Genomic DNA, 22,960 nt, shown 5'->3' on the forward strand with positions numbered 1-22,960 from the left:
CAAGGAAGAAATGAAGGGGAATCAAAATTATGTATTAGGAAAAATGTTGTTCTCCTTCAGGCATCCTAAATACTCACTTTCATTAGTCTTGTAAAGAAAAAAAAAGATTGCTGTATGAATTATATTAATTGTCAAGATTTGTATTAGAAACCTTACTAAATTGGGGACCTACAAGTCCAATAGTTGTCAATGCCTGCAGCATTTTAAGTTCTGCACAATCCATATGTCGAACTGGAATATCCATCTTGGCTTCAGTTGAGTTTTCAGGAACGAGCATGGATTCACCATAGAATTTTAGAACTTGCAAATCAGCTAAATGAAGAGTTGGGAATAGGATTGCCAGAGTGAAAACTCAAGAGTGCTCCTGTACTTTTAATGGTTATGTAGAAGGAGGAATCTTGCTGGAGCCTTTAATTCTCCAGAGGGTTTGGACCTCCTACTCCCAAAATCCCTCATCACAAGCCATACAGGCTAGTGTTTCTAGGATCTGAAGTCCCAATCCTGTGGGGTATGTGTATAAAGGGCTAAAAGACACACCTTTATCCCATCCTGTTGTCCTGTTTATTTTTAATAAAGCATTGCTGCAGTTGCTGCCTGTTCTGAATTGGGTCTCCTGCCCTGGTGTTAATGAAATAAGAACCAATAGTTTTTTGTGTTTTTTTCAAGCTATGTGGCCATGTTCTAGAAGAGTTTCTTCCTGACGCTTCGCCAACATCTGTGGCTGGCATCTTTCTCTGAAGATACCAGCCACAGGTGCTGGCGAAATGTCAGGAATAAACTCTTCTAAAACATGGCCACATAGCCCGAAAAACCCACAAAAAACTATGGATGCCGGCCATGAAAACCTTCGACTTCACATAAGAACCAATTCTGTTCTTTTTCCGGTGTAACCTGACAGGTATGTCAAGCGCAGCTCCCTTTCAGAAACAAACAAAAATTCTTCAAAGCCCCAAAACCCTTCTAATAAAAACTATTATTAAGGCATGGTGATAGAAGTGTTTTTCACAAAGCCAAATTAAGAACCATTTGCCTGTTTGGCTTAAAGGCTTGTAGCTGGTTAGCAGCCCAAATTCAACTTTCATTATTGCGCACAAATATGGAAGAGTTTGGAAAACCTACTTTTTTGTGGCACATCTCTCAGAATACCCTTGGGAGCCTGGCCTGTGGTCATGATGGCTGGGTGGTTTGGGATGTTGTCCAAAAAGCCAGCTTTCCAAGCTCTGTTATAAGTGTATGATCCACATGCTAGAGAGCTGATTTTACAGCACTGGTGCCCTATCCATGTGTTTTATCTCCATCACCTGCCTTCTAACTTAATGAAAGCTTCTGTTTCTCTCCTAGAGAAGTACTGTACTTTGGGGTAGAGAGCACATGCTTTCAACACAAGTGACTGTAGATTAAATCCTCAGATTTCCCAGATTTCAGGAGCTAGAGAAGACCCCCGGAATCAAAATATTGAATGGTTTGGCATAAAAGTATCCTGTTTAGACTCTCAAACCTTTGTTATTGGCAGTAAGAGCTTGAAGTGAAAATATGCTGGTACATTTGGACTCTTCCCTTCCCCTTCCTTTTTGTCTTTGGCTCTGTTAAACACTGGAAATTATCTCTGGCCTCTGAGATGAAAGAGGTTTAGCATCCTTGAAACAGAGGAACTATTCATCTTGCTTACCTTTTTGGAGAGCTGTGAGAAAACAGCAGCGGGGGAGCCTTAAATCTGTAGTACAGCATATGGTGCACATGCAGAAGATCTTGGTAAAAATGCTGGTTATCGCTGAATAAAAGAATCAGGTGGCAGATGATGAAAAACTTTTCTGTAGCTTGTAAAGAGCCACTGCCAAATCTCATAGACCTAAACCTAGACTGACTGACGGATAAACCGACCTGGGCCCCTTTCACACTCCCCAGTTGTAGCACTAAACTACAACATTTTAGTCTGGAGGATTGTGAGAGCTATAGTCTTAAAGTAACTATTCCAAGTTCTGATTAACAAACACACACAAGCAAATACTTTAAAACTTGAAAGACTGCTCAGAAGAAAAGAGGTGCTCTCATAATGATCTAGTCATCAGCCAATTGGTGCTTTATGCAGTTGCATTCTACTACAGACAAGCAGAACTGAGCTTTCCTCACAGGGATTCTTTCACACTACAGTGTTATAGAAGTGGGATTCCACTTTAACTGGCATGGCAACATCCTGTGGAATCCTAGGATTTGCCGTTTAGGGAGGGATGTTTTGAATTCTCAAACTAGAAATCCCAGGGATCTATAGGATGTCGCCATAACAATTAAAGTGGAATTAAAGTACTGTAACTGTGCAGTGTGAAAAGGGCCCTGGAAAAAGACAGCTTCCTGCATTCTTTATTAACATCCTTGAGATTTTTGCCTTACAGTTTCTTGATAACATTTTCCCCATTCTGTTTGGACTGATTGTATATTACTGTGACACCACTCTTCTCTCTTGCAAGCAAGTTTGAACCTGTGATGGAAATGCAAGACCTATTTTACACCAATAAATATGGGTGAAGCTATAGCTTAGCTGTAGCCTTTAAGTCTAATGTGGACACGGTAAACTGAAACCTGCGATTGCTTTTGTGATCTCCCCAAGGTATTTGTGTCATTCCTCACACAGAGGTGACCTCCATTAAAGAAATCAGAAAAGTGGAGGTGATACAGGGATCTTTATGGCTGTTTGTGCAGCCTGCCCGCCCTTTACCTTGGTCCACTGAAAAACTGCTCCCAATGCCAAAATCCCACCAATTCTGCTAGGAAAAGGCTGCAGGGAGACATTGCCTATTGCATGCAGACATGGGCTCCCAACAGCTGGACAAACAGCTGTATGGTTATATGGAAGGCATCCACTTTGATTTAAGGGACAGGTGACTTGTTGCCTTCCTGCAGTTTTGGACTACAAGTTTGCCATGGCAAACTTCACTCTTGTATTAGCAAAGCGGAGATTAAAAAGCAATCACATAACAAAGAATTGTTCCAAGGTTATTTTGTGTTGAAAAAGGCAAAGTGTGAAGTGTTGACTTTACCTGAGACAGTTGGAGCTGCCTTTGCAAAACTCCCGCTGGACACCCTGCAAGTGAAATTAAGTCACTTCTCTTAGGTTTGAACTTGCAGTTTGATGGGGCTTTTTCTCACCCTTTTGTAAAAGGAATTTCCTATACTGACTACTTTGTACATATTTATATTGCCTTTATTAAAAAAGAAAGCAACAAGGTTTCAAGGTGTCATTGTCTCTTTCTCTGTGGTTCTTTTGTTAAAAATGTCCAGTTCCTATGGTGTTCCCAGTACCGAACTCCAGTGCCTCACTGGCTATACCACTGGCAGTTTCCCCCTGCAAGTCTAGCCTATCAAAGTCCTGTATTTCAAGGGGTTGGTCAGCTGATCCTTTAAAGTCAAAGACTGTGCACCAGGCTTCTAAAGCACACTACTGTCCAAGGAATTCATCTTTGGAGTAAAGAGCTTGAATCCTCACTATCTGATCAGAAATAGTAGGGAGTGTTCCTCCACTGAAGTTAGCCAAGGGGTGCCTACAGCAGGCCCAATGAGATCTATGGTCCAGAGTCCCGTCCCCCCTTCTCTAGTTGTTGAACTTAGGTAAACTGGTTGTGCACTACAACCTGCATGAAAAGTCTTAAATGCATTTCAACATCCATCTCACTGAAAGCTAGACAGTATGCAAAAGAGTGCCCAATTGCTGGGATGCACATCCAAGCAAAGAATCAGTGCTGTTCGTGTAAATCACAGGTCTAATCTGGACTGCAGAAATAATGCAGCTGAACACCGCTTTCACTGTCACCAGAGCTCTCAAGATAGACAAGGCTAAAGATCTCTCAAAACTACAAATCCCATAGCATTGAGCCATGGCAGTTAAACTGCTGTCAAATTGCATTATTTCCGCAGTGCAGATTAGACCATAGTCGTGTATGATACACCCACACAACCCCATTCATATAACTGTAAACTGATCTGTGGACATGGACCCCTCTGATTTAGGATATATATTTCAGGCCTATACCACCATCACCATCATGTCACATTTCCATAAAACCAGTATTCAACATAGCATCTTAGCCCATTGCAACAAAGAAAGCAGTTCGCCAATTTCTCCCCAGCCCCTGTTGCACATTCTTCCTCTCTCAGTGTTATTTCATACCCATCCCAAACACTTTTCTTCCTCCCTGAATTGTGAACAGATGTTTTCTCTTTCAAGGAAGAAAAGGGAAGTAAGCCTTTAAAGCAAGCTTTATTGCCATTTACATTTGAAAAGACAAAATAAAAGAAAAACAACCACAACAAAAAATAGGAGCAGCCAAGGCACAGCCAATTCTTTCTGTACCAAGAACAAATTGCAGTTACCAATGCAATTTCTTTATTTTGTCCAAATGTTTACAATGTTCATGTTTTATTTTAAAGCATTTTAAAATGTTTTTGCAGAATTACGTTTCTTCTGTTTCTATGAATGGAGGTGTGATGGAATGAAATAGTTTTAGTTAAATACAGTGGGCTCTTGGTATTCGCTGGGGTTTGGCTCCAGGACCCACGCGGATACCAAAATCCAAAGTCCTATTAAATACAATGACATAGTAAAATGGTGTCCCTTATATAAAATGGCAAAAGCAAGTTTGCTTTTGGAATTTATATTTTTGAATATTTGCAGGCCATGGATGGTTGAATCCGTGGATAAAATAACCATGGATACAGAGGGTCAACTGTAATAGCTAATGGACATTTTTAGACTATGATTCAAATTTTCATAAGGCCAAGTTTTGTGGTTAAGAAATCCTCTCTTGCAGGTTTCAACACAAAGACACTGGTTTGTATGAAGTCAAGAGTTCCCTGTGCCATCCAAAACAGGGATGTCTAGCTTTATGTCAGCTAAACATACCAATAAAATAAACCAGGACGTAACAAGGAACTCTGACTTAGTATATGGCAGAACCTTCACACTGAAGCTAGCATGTGATTGGAGGAAAACAGGGCAACAGCATGCCAGCAGTCTTGGACAATCATTTGAACATGGCCAACATAACATTTGGATAGGAGAAGGAAGTGGCAAGATGGTGGGTGGAGGACAACACACAGTCACAAAGTTCAAAGATCCAAAGTTAGGTTTTGTGCTGTGAAATTCGCATAGAGGGAGCTTGTATCATTTTATTTATTTGTTATATTTATACCCGATCTCTCCTCCAGTGAGCTCAAAAGTGGCATACATGGCTCTCCTCACATTATCCTCTATGAGGTAGGACAGGCTACAGCAGAATGACTGCCCCAATGTCACACAGTAGGTTCCATGGCACCAGTCCAATACACTACACTGGTCTTCCCATTCAAACGGGTGAGCGTCAAGCATGAATTAGAGGTTGGAGCAACCCTGGGAACTCAATGTTATATCAATTCTGATTCAAATACAAGTTTAAAATTGAGTAAGGTGGAAATACAATACTGTCTTCTCAGATGATGGCATAACATTTAATACAATGACAACACAAGCACCACTAAGACAGGGGCCAGCTATCAGTTTGTGAGCAACTTTTTACCAACTCATTGAAAGACTCACATGGGCACATGCAACAGCAAACAGGTTTCTCTTGAGATACAAAAAGCCCTGGTTAGATCAAGCCCAAGGTCTATTTAATCCATCCTATTTCCAAAAGTGGCCAAATAAATGCTTGCTTCAGGGATCCACACCAGCAGAGTGTAAATGCTACTTCTGTGCTCTGTAGCAATTCATATATTCAGTGGCAGAGTCACATTTCTGGATTACAGTTTCTAGAACCCTCTGACAACATGGGCAGGGGGTTGAACTGGATGGCCCTTGTGGTCCCTTCCAACTCTATGATTCTATGGCTGGAGGACTCTGGATGTTGCACTCTGAAAAGTAACTCCACACTCTTGATAGGGCAGTTCCCTTTAGCCATCATTACCACTATCCACTGATTGTGAGATCAGTCCTCTCCCTTCTAAAGCCATCTAAGCTAAAGGTCTTTGACACATCTTGTGATGGCAGGTTCAATGAATTCATAATGTGAGGGAGAAGGGAAGCCATACTGACTTCTAGCAAGTATGTAGGCAAACACTTCACTTCTTTCCACCTCCTCACTCCCCAAACAACATGTCTCTTTAGATTTATCCTATATCCTAGCAAAGCCTAGAAGTCAATAGACCTGGAAATGAGCAGAGGTGGTACCATCTTTCCAGCATCGCAGAGTTTCTACAGCCACAGAACGGCACAGTGGGCATGTCTTTTCCCGGTCAAACCAAAGGCAGAGGCATTCTTCACAAAAGATGTGCTGTACAGACAAAAGAGAAAATGCAGTATGAATCCACACCTACAAAAACACATTTATAAAAACAAGGCCAAGGTCCAGCCTGGAACCCAAGCGTCCCAAAGGGAGGGGTTGGTGTATAGCTCTCTATTGCTAAGGCCCCAGGACAGACAACAGTGCTCAAGTGTGCCAAGTACTAATGCCTGACCTAAATTACAAATACCTTGCTTTCTATACTATATGCTAAATTCTGTACTCAGGTACTGTGACTGAGAAAACACAAATTATATGCAGGTCTACAGAGGAATAAACAAAGATGAAGCTCTAGTTTAAGGCATTCACCAGGACACCTGCATGGAGACTAACTGACAGACTTTATTTAGAATAGTTTGTGTGAAAGGAGCAAACTAGAAAGTGATGTGAGAGATCACAGCCTGAAGGGGTTTTTTTTAGAATGTAGAAACAGCTTGGGAAGGGCTGAAGCAGATTAGAGAACTGGTATTGGGAAAGAAAGCCAGGTGGCATAGTGGTTTAAGTGTTGCCTACGATTCTGGAGACCAGGGTCCGATTCCCACCTTGGCCATGTAAACCCACTGAGTGACACTGGGCAAGTCACATGCTCTCAGCCTCAGGGGAAGTCAGTGGCCAACCTCCTCTGAAGAAATCTTGCCAAGGAAAACCCATGATAAGTTTGATTTGGGGTCGCCATAAGTCAGAAATGACTTGAAGGCACACAACAACAAATTGTGAAAGAGGGTTAACCCTTCCCCTCCGTACCAATCAAAATTCTCGCCTCTATCCCATAATGGCCCTGATCTAGTACTATTCCAGGGCACTGTGGGAAATTTAAAAGGTGATTCCCAAATGCTGGGGGGGGAGGGGGGAAGAAGGATGCCCACGAGAGGTCACCAGTCTGTTAAGTGGCAATGTCATGCATCAGTTCTGGGACTGTCTACCAGCAACATTCATGCTCTACCAGTGTGCTTTGCACTCCCTGCCCCTGATGTCCATTACTGACTGAGCATGCTCAGTTAACAGAGCACCCACTTGACAGGCTGCCCTGTGGCACCGCATTCAAAGAGAGAAAAAGGAGGAAAAAAGAACCTGGCATAAGAGGATCAGAGGTTCTCTGAACTCCGCCTGGCAGATGGCACAGATGTCACCAGCCTCACTGCACTGTTGGTTAGTTGCACGGACGCCATAACTCTGTTACAGGGAAAGCACATTGTTAAAGGCTATGGAATGCCCTGGCAGAAATGGTGACAATGACCAGCAACTTATGACAGTATTAAAAGGAGACAAAAGAAATGGACAAATACTAAAGCAACCAATCCTGACACCTAAGTATCACCCTTGGGTGCAAAGGCAGATGGAGAATAACAGTAGGAAGTAGGCTACTACCATTGGGTGCTGCTGGTGGACTTTACAGAAAACACTAGCTTGGCCACTGTGGTAAATAGGATGCTAGACTCAAGAGTCCTTTGGTCTAATTCTAGCCCATGGCCCTTTTTACATTCTTTAAAGCAGAGGTGGGAAGCCTTTGGTTCTCCAGAAGCTTTGAACTACAGCTTCCACAATCCTTGAATACTGTCCCCATTTGGTGAAAGCGATGGGAGCTACATGCTAAAACTGCCATAGGACCAAAGGTTCTCCCCACCCCATCTTAAGACAAAAGGGGAAAAATTGAGGTTTTGAGGGAAGGATCAGGAGGAAAAACAGCAGGCGACGCAAAACAGCTTCAGGAATTCTAGTCCAAAGTGCCACGCAAGGCTTAAATTAAAACAAGATGAATGTTATTGCACTTCAGTGAAAAAAAATCACTGGCCAAATAGGGTGACCAGAGGCCAAGATGGTCCAGGCTCCTGTGCAGGGCGGAAAAATGTATTCTAGCAAATCTAGCAACTGACGTATCTTGGAGGGATTTTTTCCTAACACATGTATCCAGCAGGACACCAGTGTCAATCACTCCCACACTTTTCATCCTAGCACCAACTAGCACCAAGTTAAGATGCTCCCACTGCCAACAACTCTTTTCAGAAAGCACTGGTCATGCTGGCTGGGGAGGGTGGGAGTTTTAGTCCAGCACACTTGTCTGAAAAGGGCTGCTTTAGAAAAATAATAATAATCACCTGCTCCAGGGAGATGATGATGATGGCTGGGCCGGACCTCTCCATTCAAAACCCATCCAACCAGTCTAATGTGAGCAAATCCGTTATGTATCCACAAGAACCAATGATGACAATTATCTTAATCACAGGAATACAAAGCAGTTGCCTACCCACCTGAGGGGTGCAGAGGAACTTCAAAGCCTTCCGGATGCTTCCCACACGGCCACAGATGTCAAAAGACTAGGAAAAAAAAGTTGTAGACATTCCTTACAGATGGGCCAAGCTCATCCTGCATTGCTTCCAAAGTGTCATTATATTTTCAGAAACTGGCAGAAAAGCTTTGTATATTGAATTTCAGCCTGGTGCATGGCTGTTAAAATGTGTATGTGTGTGTATGTGTGCGCCTTCAGGTCACCTGTTGTCTTGCGGCAAGCATAGGGTTTTCTTAAGCAAAGAATACTCAGAGGTGGTATTCTCAGTTCCTCTGAAATAGAGCCTACGGCATTTGGGATTCATTGGCACTCTCCCATCCAAGTACTAACCAAGGCTGCTGCTTAGCTTCTGAACAAAAATGGCATCCCACTGGCACCCCAGAGTAAGCTGGGATCAATTTATACCCATTGGTACTTAGGAAGCTGCTGTATAGCAAATCAGGGTATTGGCGCACCTATCCAAAACATGGGGAGTATCTGTCTCTCCAGACGCTGCTGGACTGAAACTCCTAGCATCCTTCACCATGGCTGGCTAGGGATGCTGGAAGTTGATGTCCAACATCATCTAAGTGGTCACACACCTCCCACCCAAGATCTAGCCAAATACTATCTACTTTCACTAGGAACTCAGGCAGAAAAAACCTGCCCCATCACTTGCTACCTGATCCCTTTAATGGGAGATGATGAGGACTGAATGCAGGTCCTGGTAAGCACAGATATTGACAAGGAAAACCAACTGTAAGGAAAGTCATCACAGAACCACAGGCCAACAACTTACTTTGCAGAGACTGTACATGATCAGGAGAATCCCTCCAAGGAAATAACTGCCAGATGGATCATCCCCCATGATGTACTTGTACCATAACTGGATGGGGACCAGGGAACGGAAGAGCTGGCTCAGCTCTTCAATGACCAGGTAAAATTTCCCCTGAAAGACACAAAAAGGAGACTTTAAGATATAAGACAGTGGGGTGTCATAGCTGGAGCCTGAGACATGGACTTGGAAGAGCCAGAGTCTAGTCCCAACAGAACCATGATGCTGACCTTGGGCCAGGCACTCACTCTCAGGCTCACCTACTTCACAGGACTGTTGTGCTGTGTCACCTTGAGATCAGGGCTGTGGAATGGGTATGCCAAACCTTCAATTGACTCCTATTTTTATGTCGTCCAACTCCAACACTTTCATAAATGACAAATGTATATGAAGTAGTCATTACAAATTTACATTAGTAAAATAGTAGCACAAGGCTACCATTTCATCATCAGTACACGAATCATCAGGCTATTTAGATGGATGGAACAGAAAATATATTTATTTAAATAAAATTTCTGAAGAAAACTTTCCTAAATTCCTATGCAAGTAAATATGCAACACAAAATTGAAGTATGAAATGCCTAGTTTGTTGCACATTTACTTGCATAGGAATATAGGGTTTCTTCAGAAATTTTAATAAAATAAATGTATTTTCTGTTCCATCAATCTAAGCAGCCTGATGCAGTAGTGATGAAACATCTTGTGCTACCATTTTACTACAGTAAATTTGTGCTGCATTGGTGTATATTTATACTATGCTGAAGTGATGTATTTAAATTATATTTTTCAATAGAGAAAAGGATGGCTGGGTACTGTTTTGTTTTTCAACAGAGTACACATTCTGTTCAAAATCATCCTGCCCCTCAAAGGTGAAGGATGATGGCAGAAGGGGCAGCCTCCTTGTAGAAAAGATCAAGTTTTGTGCATGTGCTCTTACAGACAAGTCAGCTCACCTTAACAGAGTAAACTGCTGAGGGAGCTGCAAAGCAATTTTGCTCAGTGTTTACCTCCTGGCAGACTGCACTCAGGGGGCAGAAAAGATGACTAGAAAAATACAGTCATTGTCACTTTCCATCCCTATGAGATGGACTTCTTGCCTTACGCACATTCCTTTTACCCCACTTACTGAATCTTGGCCTTGTTTTCATGTGCCGTGACTGGTGGCCTACGAGCAGAAGGCAGATCTGCACCTGAATATGCAGGTAGAATGCACATGCATGTTGGCACCACTGAGTGGAAATGCATCAAAAATGGCCTAAGTTGGGCAGCACAAAATGGGGACATCTTCACACCACTTCCCATTAGTCACTGGAGGATGCACATCGATTCATTAGTGTTTGGGGTGCTGCTCAAGAGAGCAGCCTGTAGACCCAGAAATGGAGCATTCTACTTACACTGCCAATTGCATGCATTCTCCAACATTGCTTCCTCGCTGCCAGCAAAAAGCGAGGAAGAACTATAGGGACTGAGACCATCAGGGTCCCCGAGGAGAACAGCAGGCAATGCCCACTCCCCCTGGGTCCCCCTAGGATGAGATCATTCAGCAGGCTGTCCTTGCGTGGAACAAATCGAAGCCTACCGAGAGCTCCGGCATCCACATGATCTCATATCCCAGGGGATACCAAGTGAGGTCATACTAGCGCTTACTCAAGGACCTCAATTCCCCCCTCCCAGTTTAATCATGGGGGGGGGGGAATGTGGAGCATTTCTGTAATGGCAACAATCTGAGATCCCAGTGGCAGGCAATTTAATAGATTGGCAGGGAGGTGCTGGGCAGAGGAGCAACCTCCATTCACTGCAAAGGGGAGTCATTTTGATTGAAGCTCCCCTTCTCCCCCCACCTCCATCCCTGGTGAAAGCAAGGAAGGACCCACAGGTCTTGCAGAGGTAATGCTTCCCTCCACACCAAGCTACTTCTTTTTGGAGCAAGCCCTGAGCAGGTCTTCCTGCTCAACATCTACTACAGCTAATGAGACCGGCCTTTCTTTCTTTCTTTCTTTCTTTCTTTCTTTCTTATTTGATTGCATCCCACCTTTCTGTCAGAACTGGAACTCAGGGCAGCTTGTTCTTCACAAGACTCTGGACAATTGCTGCAAGTCAGAGCAGCCAAGACTGGACTAGCGGGACAAAGCTACAAGGGAGTTACTCACAAGCGTAACACTGCAGTGCATGCATCTGATGAAGGAAATTCCAATTCACGGATATTTCTACCACAATGGGTTTTTAATGGTCCACTAGACACCTTTGAGAGCTAGCATGGTGCAATGGTTTGGGTGTTGGACAATGACTCCAGGAGACCAGGGTTCGAATCCCCACTCAGCCCTTCTCAACAAATCTTGGCAAGAAAACCCAACAATAGGGTTGCCTTAGGGTCACCATAAGTCAGAAACAACTTGAAGGTATATGACAAGACGACACCTTTGATTGGTATGAAAGAAATATGCTTAACCAGCTCCAGCAGACATCCATACATGTACTGATAGGGCAACACTCCAAACCTAACTGACATAAGGAGAGCTGTACTGGATCAGGCCCAGATCATCTCCAGTCCAGGACTTCAGTCACACAGAAGCCCACAAACAGGATAGGAGTACCACAGCACGCTCCCCCTTAGCAACTGGTACACAGAGGCATACTACCTACTGGAGGCAATATACAGTCATCTTGACCAGTAACCATGGACAACCTCTTCTTCTAGGCTAGAATGAACAGGCTACCTCTGATCACATTCTCTGCCTTTTACACAAATGTTCATGCCTTCTCTCCTCCAGCTTTCTCAATTTTAATAGACCGGTGTTGGTATGGCCAACCGACCTTTTGCCCAACCTTTTCTTTAGAAAAGTGCTTCCCAACCTTGTGTCCCATCCTGCAACTGCCTCTGGGTATATAACCATCATGCCCCAGAACCACTGATAGCCTCTGTCCAGTCACCTTTCAAATCCATTCAAGTTGCTGACCATCGCTGCACAGTTTATCCCACGGTTTAACAACATGCTAGGTGCCGTTTACATGCTGATCAATTTACAGTCTCTACCATCACTTGGTAACTAAGAATACTGACCAGGCAGCATGCAAACTACTCTTTACTTGTGATCTATGTCAAGTGGTGGCATGTAGAACACTTGACATCTTGCCTGAGTGACCTCTCCTCTCCCAAACTGCTGTTTGTCTTAACCTGAAAAGCCCAAAGGATGCCAGAGAAGCAGAGCTGGAGCACTGCTGAACAGCTGCGCTCTTCCTATCCTCAGGAGAGTCTTGGCTACACCTCTAGTGTGTTGAATGTCCTCCATTAAAAACAAACAACAAGTACTTACCATTTGGCTCAATAGAAAAATGAATTAAAGTAAATTAAAACGGCCTGAGCCATGTGGCTCCTGGAGGCGTCCATTGTTATGCATGTGGCAAATGGCAGATTCTCATTTACTCAGCTAAGGAGAGACAGCTTGAGGGGTGTGGAGCTTTAAAAAAAGGGGAGGGTGGATGAAAGAGGGAAACAGGAATACTCTGGATAGAAATTCAGGAAACGCGAGCTGTCTGGTTCCCATTTCGTCCCTCATCTTTTCCCCCTTCATGGATTCTTCTTTTAAATTTTTGGTCACAGGAAAATTCTATGGCCACTTCTACTACAATAAACACACTTCCCTGGAAGATAGGTTAATGTAAGAAATAGAATCACCAGGTGAAAACTAGAACAGGGCTCTTAGATTTTTCACTGTTGTGCAGAAGAGCGTGTAGGACAAGCAACACCTGCTGAAAGTCCCTCTCCTATACAACTGTTAAATGTACAGGAGCCCTGTTCTATTTTTCCCCTGGCAGGAAACAACGTACAGACCACAAACAGATCATCCAGTGGGTTTCACGGTGCACAAATACAGGTTGCGAGGTTACAAATGGTCACAGCTTCCCAAAACACTTTATTCATATGCTTTCCTTCATCCTTAAGGTTAGAGAGCTCAACCCCCTTCCAGCCCTTGTCAGCTTCACAGGAATTTATTCATAGGTCATTCTACCCAGTTTTCTTGAATTTTTTTTTAATGTAAGAAAAAATCATATTTAAATTCTATGGCACTCCACCGAACCTTAAATTTCATTTTTTTGTACACTATTTCTCATAAAACACTGTTTTGTATACACTTTTGAGCCAAACACTTCTTTGTAATAAGTATGGAACCTGAAAGATAACTCCAAATTACATACTAGGAGATAAGCTTGGCTCATTTAAAACATGGAGTGAACAAAACCCACATCAAGCCCTCGGGAGTTGGAAAGGAGGTAGGAACTATCCCCACCGGGAAGCTCAGAAGGAATTTGGATTACAACTACAACAGGGGTAGGAATCACCCAACTCTCCAGGTATTACTAGACTACACCTCCCAGTAGTCTGAAGTCACCCAGACGGTTGGACCTTCAAATCCCAGAATTCATGACCACTGGCCATGTTGGAAGTATCTGGAAGACCAAAAGTTTGATACTGCACTAGGGTGAGTGTTGCGTGTGGTGAGTCTTGAATATAAAAGTTTATTGTAGTGATGCTGCATCCAGCAGACAATGCTGGATCCAGCAGCACTCAACTCATCACAAAAATCAAAAGCAGTAGAGGATAAGCCTTTTCATTAGAAACAGATGATCTGCACTACCACGGAGGAAACTTGTCATGTACACAGCAGTCCACTAAACACTGCTTGTGAATTTTCAGATTTCTAAGCACTGCTGTGGTCTAAAATGTTCTCTTTAAAACCAAAACCAAAAAAGGATTTCATTATGTACAGAAAGCTGAGATGTCCACCATGTCAAATTCAGTGCAAAATACACAAGTAGAGAAAACTATTTTAAACCACTATCCAGAGGTTAGCACATGGAACCTCTACCAACAGTTTTGTTTGCAAGCTGGCAATAATTTGAAAAAATAATGAAAAAGATTATGGCTCAAGATGATCAGGGCTCCAATAAAGAAGAGGCTGTTCAGAATGAGGCATCTGCACAGAGAACCATTAGGGGGCCCCTGACAGATGCAATCTTACCAGCCTCCTTGTGTGGTTGCAAATACAGACCCCAGTCTCTTTCTTCCCTTGGACAAGGATTAATGAGAACCTGGGATAGCTCTTAGACAAGCAAGCAAAGGCTGTGAACCTCTTCCAGCTCTACAATTTGTCTTGGGCTGACTATGCATCACTCACGTGTCAGGTTGTTGGTTTTTTCTCCCTGAAGCTGGATTATGCTGTGACCCGGCCCATTAATCTCCTCAAATAAAATAATAATCATCATTATCATCAGAGGGGAGAAAAATCCTTGGACTACTGCCAGGGATAAATTAATAGGCCTTCTGAGCATCCCATACAAGGGAACAAACCTTTCCAACCACACCTACCCGCACAAACTCCATTTAGAATTGCTTCTGTTCCTGGCTTGAAATTTCTGCCTGGACTGAATAATAATAGTGTGCAAGCCAGATTTCAAGAAACACCACCATGGCTTATTTTAATGCAGAAACATGGTGGTAAAGCCTGTTGGTTCATTTAGCTCCAGAAACAGGAAGATGCTATTGACTATATGGTCTTCTCTACTTTTACCAGAATCCCAAGGTCCATCAAACAAAGTAAGGTCATGGTGTGAAATATGGACATCAGACACAGAGAAACTCTACATCAGTCTTCATCACAAAAGTGCTTTGGCACAAATGGAAAGGAGAAAAAATAAGGAGAACAAACAAGCAACAAAACACAAAATTTGTGTTCCCAAAATTTAACTGGCAAATGTGAACCTATGTAGCCATGGTTTGTGTAAACAATAATTCACTGCTTTAGCCAGAAATTACTTCTCAGCTGAACAAGGAAACTTAAAATTAGGAAGCCACTGGGAACCAGACTGCCGCTATGAAAGATGGGAGCAACTAAGGACTAGACTGGAATCAGAACTCAGGTTATTATCAGAGATAGCTTTCACATACTCCACCAAAGTCAGTGAAACAGTTATCTTATGGCTTCCCTTATTTTATTTGTTATGTTTATATCCCATTATTCCTCCAATGAGCTCTCCTGTATGATTTTAAAACATCTTTTGCCTGATGAAGAAGCCAGTGGAGCTTCTAAAGTTTGCATGATATATTTTGTGCATTTTATTTGGCCAATAAAGGCATCACTTTTTGTGTATTTTGTTGCATTTTGCTGAACGGCTAACACAGGTACCCCATATGTTTCCTAAAAGAAGGGAATTTCATTACCACCAGAGTGAAATATGAACTCTTTTACCTTTGATTTAACAGCCAATATGATTTTTGGCAAGGCGACAATGAAGCACTTCAGGGCTATGGTGAGGTATTTGAGTACGAAGTCGGAGATCCCCACAATCCACATCAGATCAAAGAAATCCAGCTTCTCCAGGTTGGGTTTCAGGAATATGAGGCTGAGGAATACAAGACAGTATGATTGAACATTATTAATTGGCACATTGAAGCCAGATAATGATTGCCTAACCCCTTGCAACTCCCTCTGTGAAAAATGAACTAAGGAGTACAAGAACAACCATAGGCTCTCAATAATCCTTGTGAGAAAAGTTGTTCAAGATTAACCCCAGGATCTATGTATCCATTGGTAAACAGTACTGATAAATGTCTGGTAGTGCAAAGTATCAACAGCTGTTCACTATGTCACCTAGGAACAGGGCACCTGGGTTCAAAGCAGGTGACAACCAATAATCCAGACAAGAAAAATTGCTGATAAGAGGATGAAAAAATGTCAGAAATGTTTTTTCCCCATTTTTCCCTCATAGGGAAAAATAACCTAGTTTTATAAGTGCTTTGTTTCATAAAATAAATCAGACACCTAATGACAGTGACAGTATGGTCTGTTGAAACCTGTTTACTGTGTGTGTTGGTCTATGACCATAATAAAGATTCTATTCATTTGCTGTGAATGTCAACATGAATCCACTAACAAGCCAGTTTGTTAACCAGCTACAAGCCACACTCTGAGTTCATTGCATATTGATGGCTTATGAACTCTGGTTTGTTGAACCATAGGTTGTCATGATGTCAGAACCTGCAGTTGTGTCCCCCCTCCACATTTGCTGACTCTGAAACAGAAGCTGACAAAGGGATCTGGAGAGAAACAAATCAGAAACAAGGAAGACAAACTATGCCTGCCTGCCATACAATTCATGGCTGAATCAACAAACCATGGTTAACAGAAACCATGATTAATCATGACAATGAACACAACCAATAGCTATACTGGGATGTCTTCATAAATGCTTATCATGATAGATCCAAGCCTGGGCAAAATCAGGTTCATATACTCTGTCCTCCATATTTTGTCACTTTCAGATGCTAGGAAGGCAGCTGGTATGTTGGGAGCTGTTACCAAAAGCCTTATTTCCAACCACCAAATTTGAATGTGTTGGCTATAGCACAGTATGAAGCCCTTGTAGGATATTTGTCCATGTTTGTGTTAGTGGGTAATCAAGCTGAAACAGAGAAGGACTGAGGAACGGAAATAAAAATACTCACAAAATGGGCACAGCACAACGGATAAAATTAAATCCTAAAAACAAAAAACAAAGGCAAAAAAGCAAAAATGAGAGATTGAACACTCAACTGATGAAAATGAAAAAAAAAGCAAAAGTGAACCCACAAACAAGTCAGTCAGGGAACTGAAGGAAAATAGAATAGCTCCTAAGTGAATATGGGTCATTCCCAGTAAAAGATGGAAATGAAAATGTAAGGAGTAAAACCCAAAATTGGCCAACGGTGCTCCAACAGGTCCTTTTACAGCATAATGACCTTTCTCCAGCAGAGGAAGCCACCACTACCTGCCACCTCCACACAAGATTTCAACCTCCTTTAGCCCTTCTCAGTTCTTCTGATAGGAGTTGCCTGTTCCACCACCCACTTCTAGAACAAAAACTGTTTGTTCACCTGTTGTACAATTGTTGGGAGCTGAAAGTATACAGCAAGTATAGGGTGTTCCCAGCGAGGAAGACCAGGATCCAGAACACCACCAGCACTGACCTCTTTTCCTGCGAAAGAAAAGAAAACCAACACATGAATCCTGGGACTTTAAAGCTTTGTAGTCACAAGAACTAGTAACTTGCTTTTTAAAAAGGAAGGTAGAAAGAAATCTAATTTGCTGACCCTGTTTACTCCTGCCTCTACTTTCCTCCATGTTTCAAACTGCAGATTCTAAGCATCTCAGGACAGTAACCTATTCTCTTCCACTGATACAAAAATCAACACTAAAGTTTAAATGTCTAAATAAACAATGCAAAAATATTAGCAGCAATACTCAGTCAATCCTGACACTACTGGTTTTCCAAATTCTAGGAAGACCTGCCTTTTGGTTTTAATCCTGTCATAGAAAAATAACTCCTCTTCGCCTTTTTGCCTACATTTCTCCCCAAGGTCTTGAGATCTCCGTGAGCCCTATCCATTCATGAGCCAGGCTTTAAGAATCCCGGCCCTTCACTCACCTTCAAGGAGACTTGTTCTCGGAGAGTTGAGTTTGCATATGCAAATGTGCTGGCCATGCCAATACACAGAGCAATTCCTAGAAACAAGTAGAGAAAAACTTGTAAGCCATGTACATAGCACTTCACCAAACCTAGGCACCATAAAAGACTTATCCGTTCACTCGAGCCTTGGGAGTGTTTACTCTCTGTTGTAGAAAGGCTTTTAATGGCCGTTTGTTACATTTGTATTGTATTTTTCTCATGATGATGATATTTTAATGGCCTTTTAAAAACTATTTTACATTAATGTCTTTTAATCTGATTGTTCATTTGTTGTTGTTTTTTTAAACTTTTATAAGGGCTACTCTTTTGACTGCATTTTAAACTTTTATATAGGCTACTCTTTTGACTTGCGAGCTGCTTCAAATCCTGTAATGGGAGAAAGGCAGGATATAAATTAAATAAATACATTTAACGTGCTTGGCAGAATATTTTTTTAAAATTATCTCTTCTACTTTTTCTCTGCTGCAAATGTTTCTTACTGTTTTTGTACCATTTCATACAGTACCACCTTCTACATGTTTTATAGATGTGAATGACCTTAAATTTCGGCAAAGGAATAGGATACCTTTTTTTCCAGTTGGCTTCAAGTGTTTTTTTTTTTTGTGGTAACAACCCTGCCAGAACGAGGTTGGAGCCAATGTGCAAGGTTGGATGGGGCTTTCTTTCGATCCCTCAAGGTCCCCTACATTCTTAAATTAAGGGGCTTACCAAGCTTGTGCTGGAAACAAACTTTAGCCAAGAGAATCATGATGAAAGGAAGCCCCTTCTGCAACCAAGAGATGACAGCTTTTAGCTCTGAAAGGGCAGGGGCTGGTGTCCCAGGCTGTTCCTCGAAGCCTTCCTCAGTATGTCCATGGCGGTCACCACCGGCCATGTGCAGCAGGGAGGACCCTCGCTGGTGACTGTGATGGTAGTGCTGGGGCTGCTGGCGGTGGTGGTAAGGACCTCCTTCCGTACGGCTGGTCCCTTCCTCCCGTGGAGCAGGCATCTGAATGAACACCTCCCCACCTCCTGCCGTCGACCCCAAGACCAAACTGGATTGGAAAGGGGTGGCTGTGATCGTTCCGGATGGGATGCCTCCCAGTCCTGAGAAAAGCTGCTGAGGAGGAGATGGCTCTGTCTTGAGGCCTTCAAAGACCCCACTTTCATCCACACTTGTCTCAGAGGTGATAGTTTGACTCCGGCTTCTGCCATGTACAAGAATGGAGAAAGAAATCAATCAATGACATGAAAGCATCTATCCTCCCCTCCTTATTTACCTAGTCAGTTTATGTACTTCAGGGGAGGGAACCTCCAGTTTGCTGGCCTAAGCCAGCTCACCAAGGCCCCAGATCTGGCTTGCCAAGGATCCATATTCCCCTATCCACTCTTGTATAGGGAAGGGTCTCCCTGCTATCACCGATCAGTAACAAGAAATAGCAGGGACCTTCCAGGAGGTCCTGGAAGCACCACCTGGAGTGCTTTGGTCTCCCAGCTCACTTCACCACATGGGGAACTGAAGCCTGTTTTCCACCAAATGTGCCAAGTAGAAAAATTCCACTAGGTATTTCAGCTGGGAACCTGATGACATTTATTTATAATTTCTTTCATTTTAAGCCACTTCTCTCCCATCAAAAGGAAACAGCTTGAAAGCAAACAACAACAACAGTCTGAAGGCACTACTCATTCTCTTCTGACCTTGCTCCCACAGTGGAGTTCTCCAAGTTTAGAACTGGTCTGTGGATTCGAGAAGCCAGCTTGGCTTTTTGCAGCAAGTCCACCAGTCTCACCAACTACACCTTTGTTCCCAGTTCTTCTCTCCAGACATTGCCCAATATAAGCAAATTCTCACCAGACATCTCTCCTTGTCCCACAGAGTCTCAACAGAGATTTTTACAGCTACTCCCAAAGGCCAGGCTCACACAAATACCAGACAGGGAATAGAAAGTACACAATACTTTGCAGTGTGGCTCTACGGTCCCAAATTAATGGGACACACATTTCTAATAGAATCTCCTAGGGTTTAGGACTAAAGCCACAGAGACCTCTCATCCCTGAGAACATATGAAACATGTACAAAGCATTCAAGGTACCTGGCAGAGACTGAGATCACAACCCTATACTACCTCTAGAGTGCAGAGTAATGCTTCCAAGACAGGCAGCAAAGAAAAGCTTAGTAGGTGCTTGTTTTAACAATAAAAGCATACACATACTTCTTGTGTGGCAGCAGTACAGTATCCTTCAGCAGAGCATCTTTAGATTATCTTCAATACCTAGTGGTGAAGGTTTTCCATACATTACTCACTACCAAATTGGATTGATTAATTTATTGATTAAAATGTCATTTATTAACTGCCTTTCTTGCGCTCACGACACTGCAGGAGAAAAAAACTAAAACACTGTCAATCAAGCCATTACAAAGCTGGGCAAAGAAGAACGCTAATAAAACAGATGAACTAATGTGTAGAACCGGAAGGTCAAACTGAGCCGGTGTTTGGGGTGGGAAGTTTATTCTACAGCTTCAGAAAGGCTCATAGTTCAGTGGTAGAGCACACATTTTACATGCAGAATGTCCCAGGTACACTGCCAAACAGAGCTGGAGATGACCCTATCTTGAGTCCCAAAGAGCTGCTGCCAGTCAGTGTAGACAACACTTAAGCACACACCCTTGAAATGTTCTTGGAAATTAAACCTAATTTCAACCACTACCTTATTTGATGGGGACAGACTGTAACAAACATGCAATGCTAGTTTCAACATTGCTGCACTAGCTCCCAATTCAAGGTGTAAGCACTAAACTTTGAAGCCCAGCCTTCTGTCAAATTGGCTCCCTCTAGATGTACTGCATGACAGCTCCCATCATCCACAGACACAGCAGCTCTCTGGGCAGGGCTTTCTACCAAACTTTCCACCAAAGAGATTGATGGAGGAGAGACAAATGACCCCTTTCGCCTCTGTCAACCCACAACCTTTTCTTCCTCTGCATCTGTCATGGAAATAAAGTAGGTTGTTGGAGGAAGAATGGAACAATCCATCCTTCCTGTTTGTCTCCATCACATGTTACAATGGCATATAAGGCTGTCCCAAGACAATCTGCTGCCTGAGCAGAACAGGACACTGTGCCCAATGCCTTCCCATGTCCCAGAGTATAGCACCCAAACACTACCAAGTTATTTTCATCTCTGAGGCAGAAAATTCCAGAGGCACCTCACCACACTGCTGGTTCTGTAATACAATAAAAAAGGAAATAACTGTTTGCTACACTTTTACAAAGCCCAGAATCCGCTGCCTGGCGCAGTCATTGGTAGCATCAGCCTTGTCCTGAGTAGTTCTCGGTTGTAAGTTGATGTTCCTAACTCACCTTTCAGGAGGAAGGCTGTCAGTGATACTGCTGTGTCGTCTCTGCATCTTCCTGAGCACTTTAAAACACAATACACTCAGCATGGAACGTGGCAGATCAATGGTGACCAGTGGCAGGAGTAGTTGCAAGGTCTAAAGGGTCTTCTTCTCAGGCACCCATCCACTCAGTGACATATTGCATGAAATTTTACTTGGAAGAGTAACCAAAGAGCATGCCACAAGTCATCAAGCAAAATGAAGATCTCCCAACTTCCACAACGAACAGGTTAACAGCATCCAGTCGAAAATGGTTTCCAGGAAGGACAGGAAAGAGTGGAATCTTCCTCTTGTTCAGTTTAACATTACACACATTAAAAGTTGAGTTTCCAAAAGTCAAGTTTAGGATGAAAGGAAGATAAATGAGTCAAAGCAACAGAGAAACAATGGCTGCAAAGGGAGATTCAACTGCTTCTCCTTCAGATGTGCCACTTCTAAAACCAAAAGAAAGGAAATAAAATCAGAAAAGCAAACATTTCTCAACATATCAGCATGCTCCTAGCCACGCACTCTTCGGTCCAAAACACACTGCAGAAATCATCCAGCTTGAGACCGCTTTGACTGTCCCGGCTCAGTGCTAGGGAATCCTGGTTGTGTCAGACATTTAGCCTTTTGTGCCAGAGTACTCTGGTGCCACAATAAACTACAATTCCCAGGATTCTCTAAGCACTAAGCCAAGACACTGAGCTTTACCATCTCAAACTAGGGCGCCTTCTGCACTGCAGAAATATCTGGTTTGATCCCACTTTTAACTGCCCTGCCTCAATTCTATGGACTTCTGGGAATAGTAGTTGATTGTGGCACCAGAGCTTTCAGACAGGGAAGGCAAAAGGTCTCACAAAACGACAAATCTCAGAATCCCATAGCACTGAGCCAGGGCAGTTCAAGTGGTCTCAAACGGCATTAATTTCCCACTGCGGAATGCAAGAGATAGTCCTGTGTCTCACAAGGGCAGGAATGGGCAGTTGCAAGCAGAAGAGGAGCAACAGCCAGTCCCACACCATCCTCCCCCCCCCCCCCCCCCCCCCCCCCCCCGGGTTTATTTGAGAATGTATTGAGCTATATACTGTATGTATGTGTATATATATATATATATATATATGCGCTAAGATATAAGATACATATATATATATATATGCTAAGATATATTCAATATATATATATATATACACACACACACACACACACATATGCTAAGATATAAGCTATATACGCATACATATGCCAAGCTATAATATATACATATATATAAATACACACACACACACATATATGCTAAGATAAGAGATAGATATATGCTAAGCTATAAGATGTGTGTAATATATATATATATGCCAATATATAAGATATATACACATACATATGTTAACCTATAATGTGTATATAATATATATATACACACACACACACACACACACAAACACACATATGTATGCTAAGATATTATGTATAAGATAGATAGATATAGGCTAAGCTATAAGACATCTGTAACATATATATATATATATATATATACACACACACTAAGATATAAGATATATATGCACACATATGCTAAGCTATAATGTATATGTATATATATATATATACATATACACATACACACATATGTATGCTAAGATATTATGTATAAGATAGATAGATATAGGCTAAGCTATAAGACATCTGTAA

At 42.5% G+C, this 22,960-nt stretch overlaps 1 protein-coding gene across 4 annotated transcripts in view; it reads right to left on the reverse strand.

The window, feature by feature from the left end:
* Positions 1 to 4,233: 4,233 nt before the first annotated feature.
* The window catches only part of LOC121917643 (RING finger and transmembrane domain-containing protein 2-like), a 19,400-nt gene continuing 673 nt past the window's right edge, over positions 4,234 to 22,960 (reverse strand). For 3 of the 4 annotated variants that reach the window (XM_042443753.1, XM_042443757.1, XM_042443754.1), the window contains exons 2-10: positions 21,255 to 21,723; positions 18,623 to 19,101; positions 17,873 to 17,949; positions 17,322 to 17,422; positions 15,658 to 15,811; positions 9,374 to 9,523; positions 8,558 to 8,623; positions 7,380 to 7,481; positions 4,234 to 6,299 (exon numbers count right to left, since the gene is read on the reverse strand). In XM_042443753.1, the coding sequence (XP_042299687.1) occupies positions 6,165 to 6,299; positions 7,380 to 7,481; positions 8,558 to 8,623; positions 9,374 to 9,523; positions 15,658 to 15,811; positions 17,322 to 17,422; positions 17,873 to 17,949; positions 18,623 to 19,101; positions 21,255 to 21,337 (1,347 nt within the window). In that variant the 5' untranslated portion in view covers positions 21,338 to 21,723 and the 3' untranslated portion in view covers positions 4,234 to 6,164. The remainder of the gene's footprint in view (positions 6,300 to 7,379; positions 7,482 to 8,557; positions 8,624 to 9,373; positions 9,524 to 15,657; positions 15,812 to 17,321; positions 17,423 to 17,872; positions 17,950 to 18,622; positions 19,102 to 21,254; positions 21,724 to 22,960) is intronic. The other variant, XM_042443758.1, reaches the window with a different exon arrangement.

The sequence above is a fragment of the Sceloporus undulatus genome, unplaced genomic scaffold (assembly GCF_019175285.1).
Source record: "Sceloporus undulatus isolate JIND9_A2432 ecotype Alabama unplaced genomic scaffold, SceUnd_v1.1 scaffold_30, whole genome shotgun sequence".
Taxonomy (NCBI): Eukaryota; Metazoa; Chordata; class Lepidosauria; order Squamata; family Phrynosomatidae; genus Sceloporus; species Sceloporus undulatus.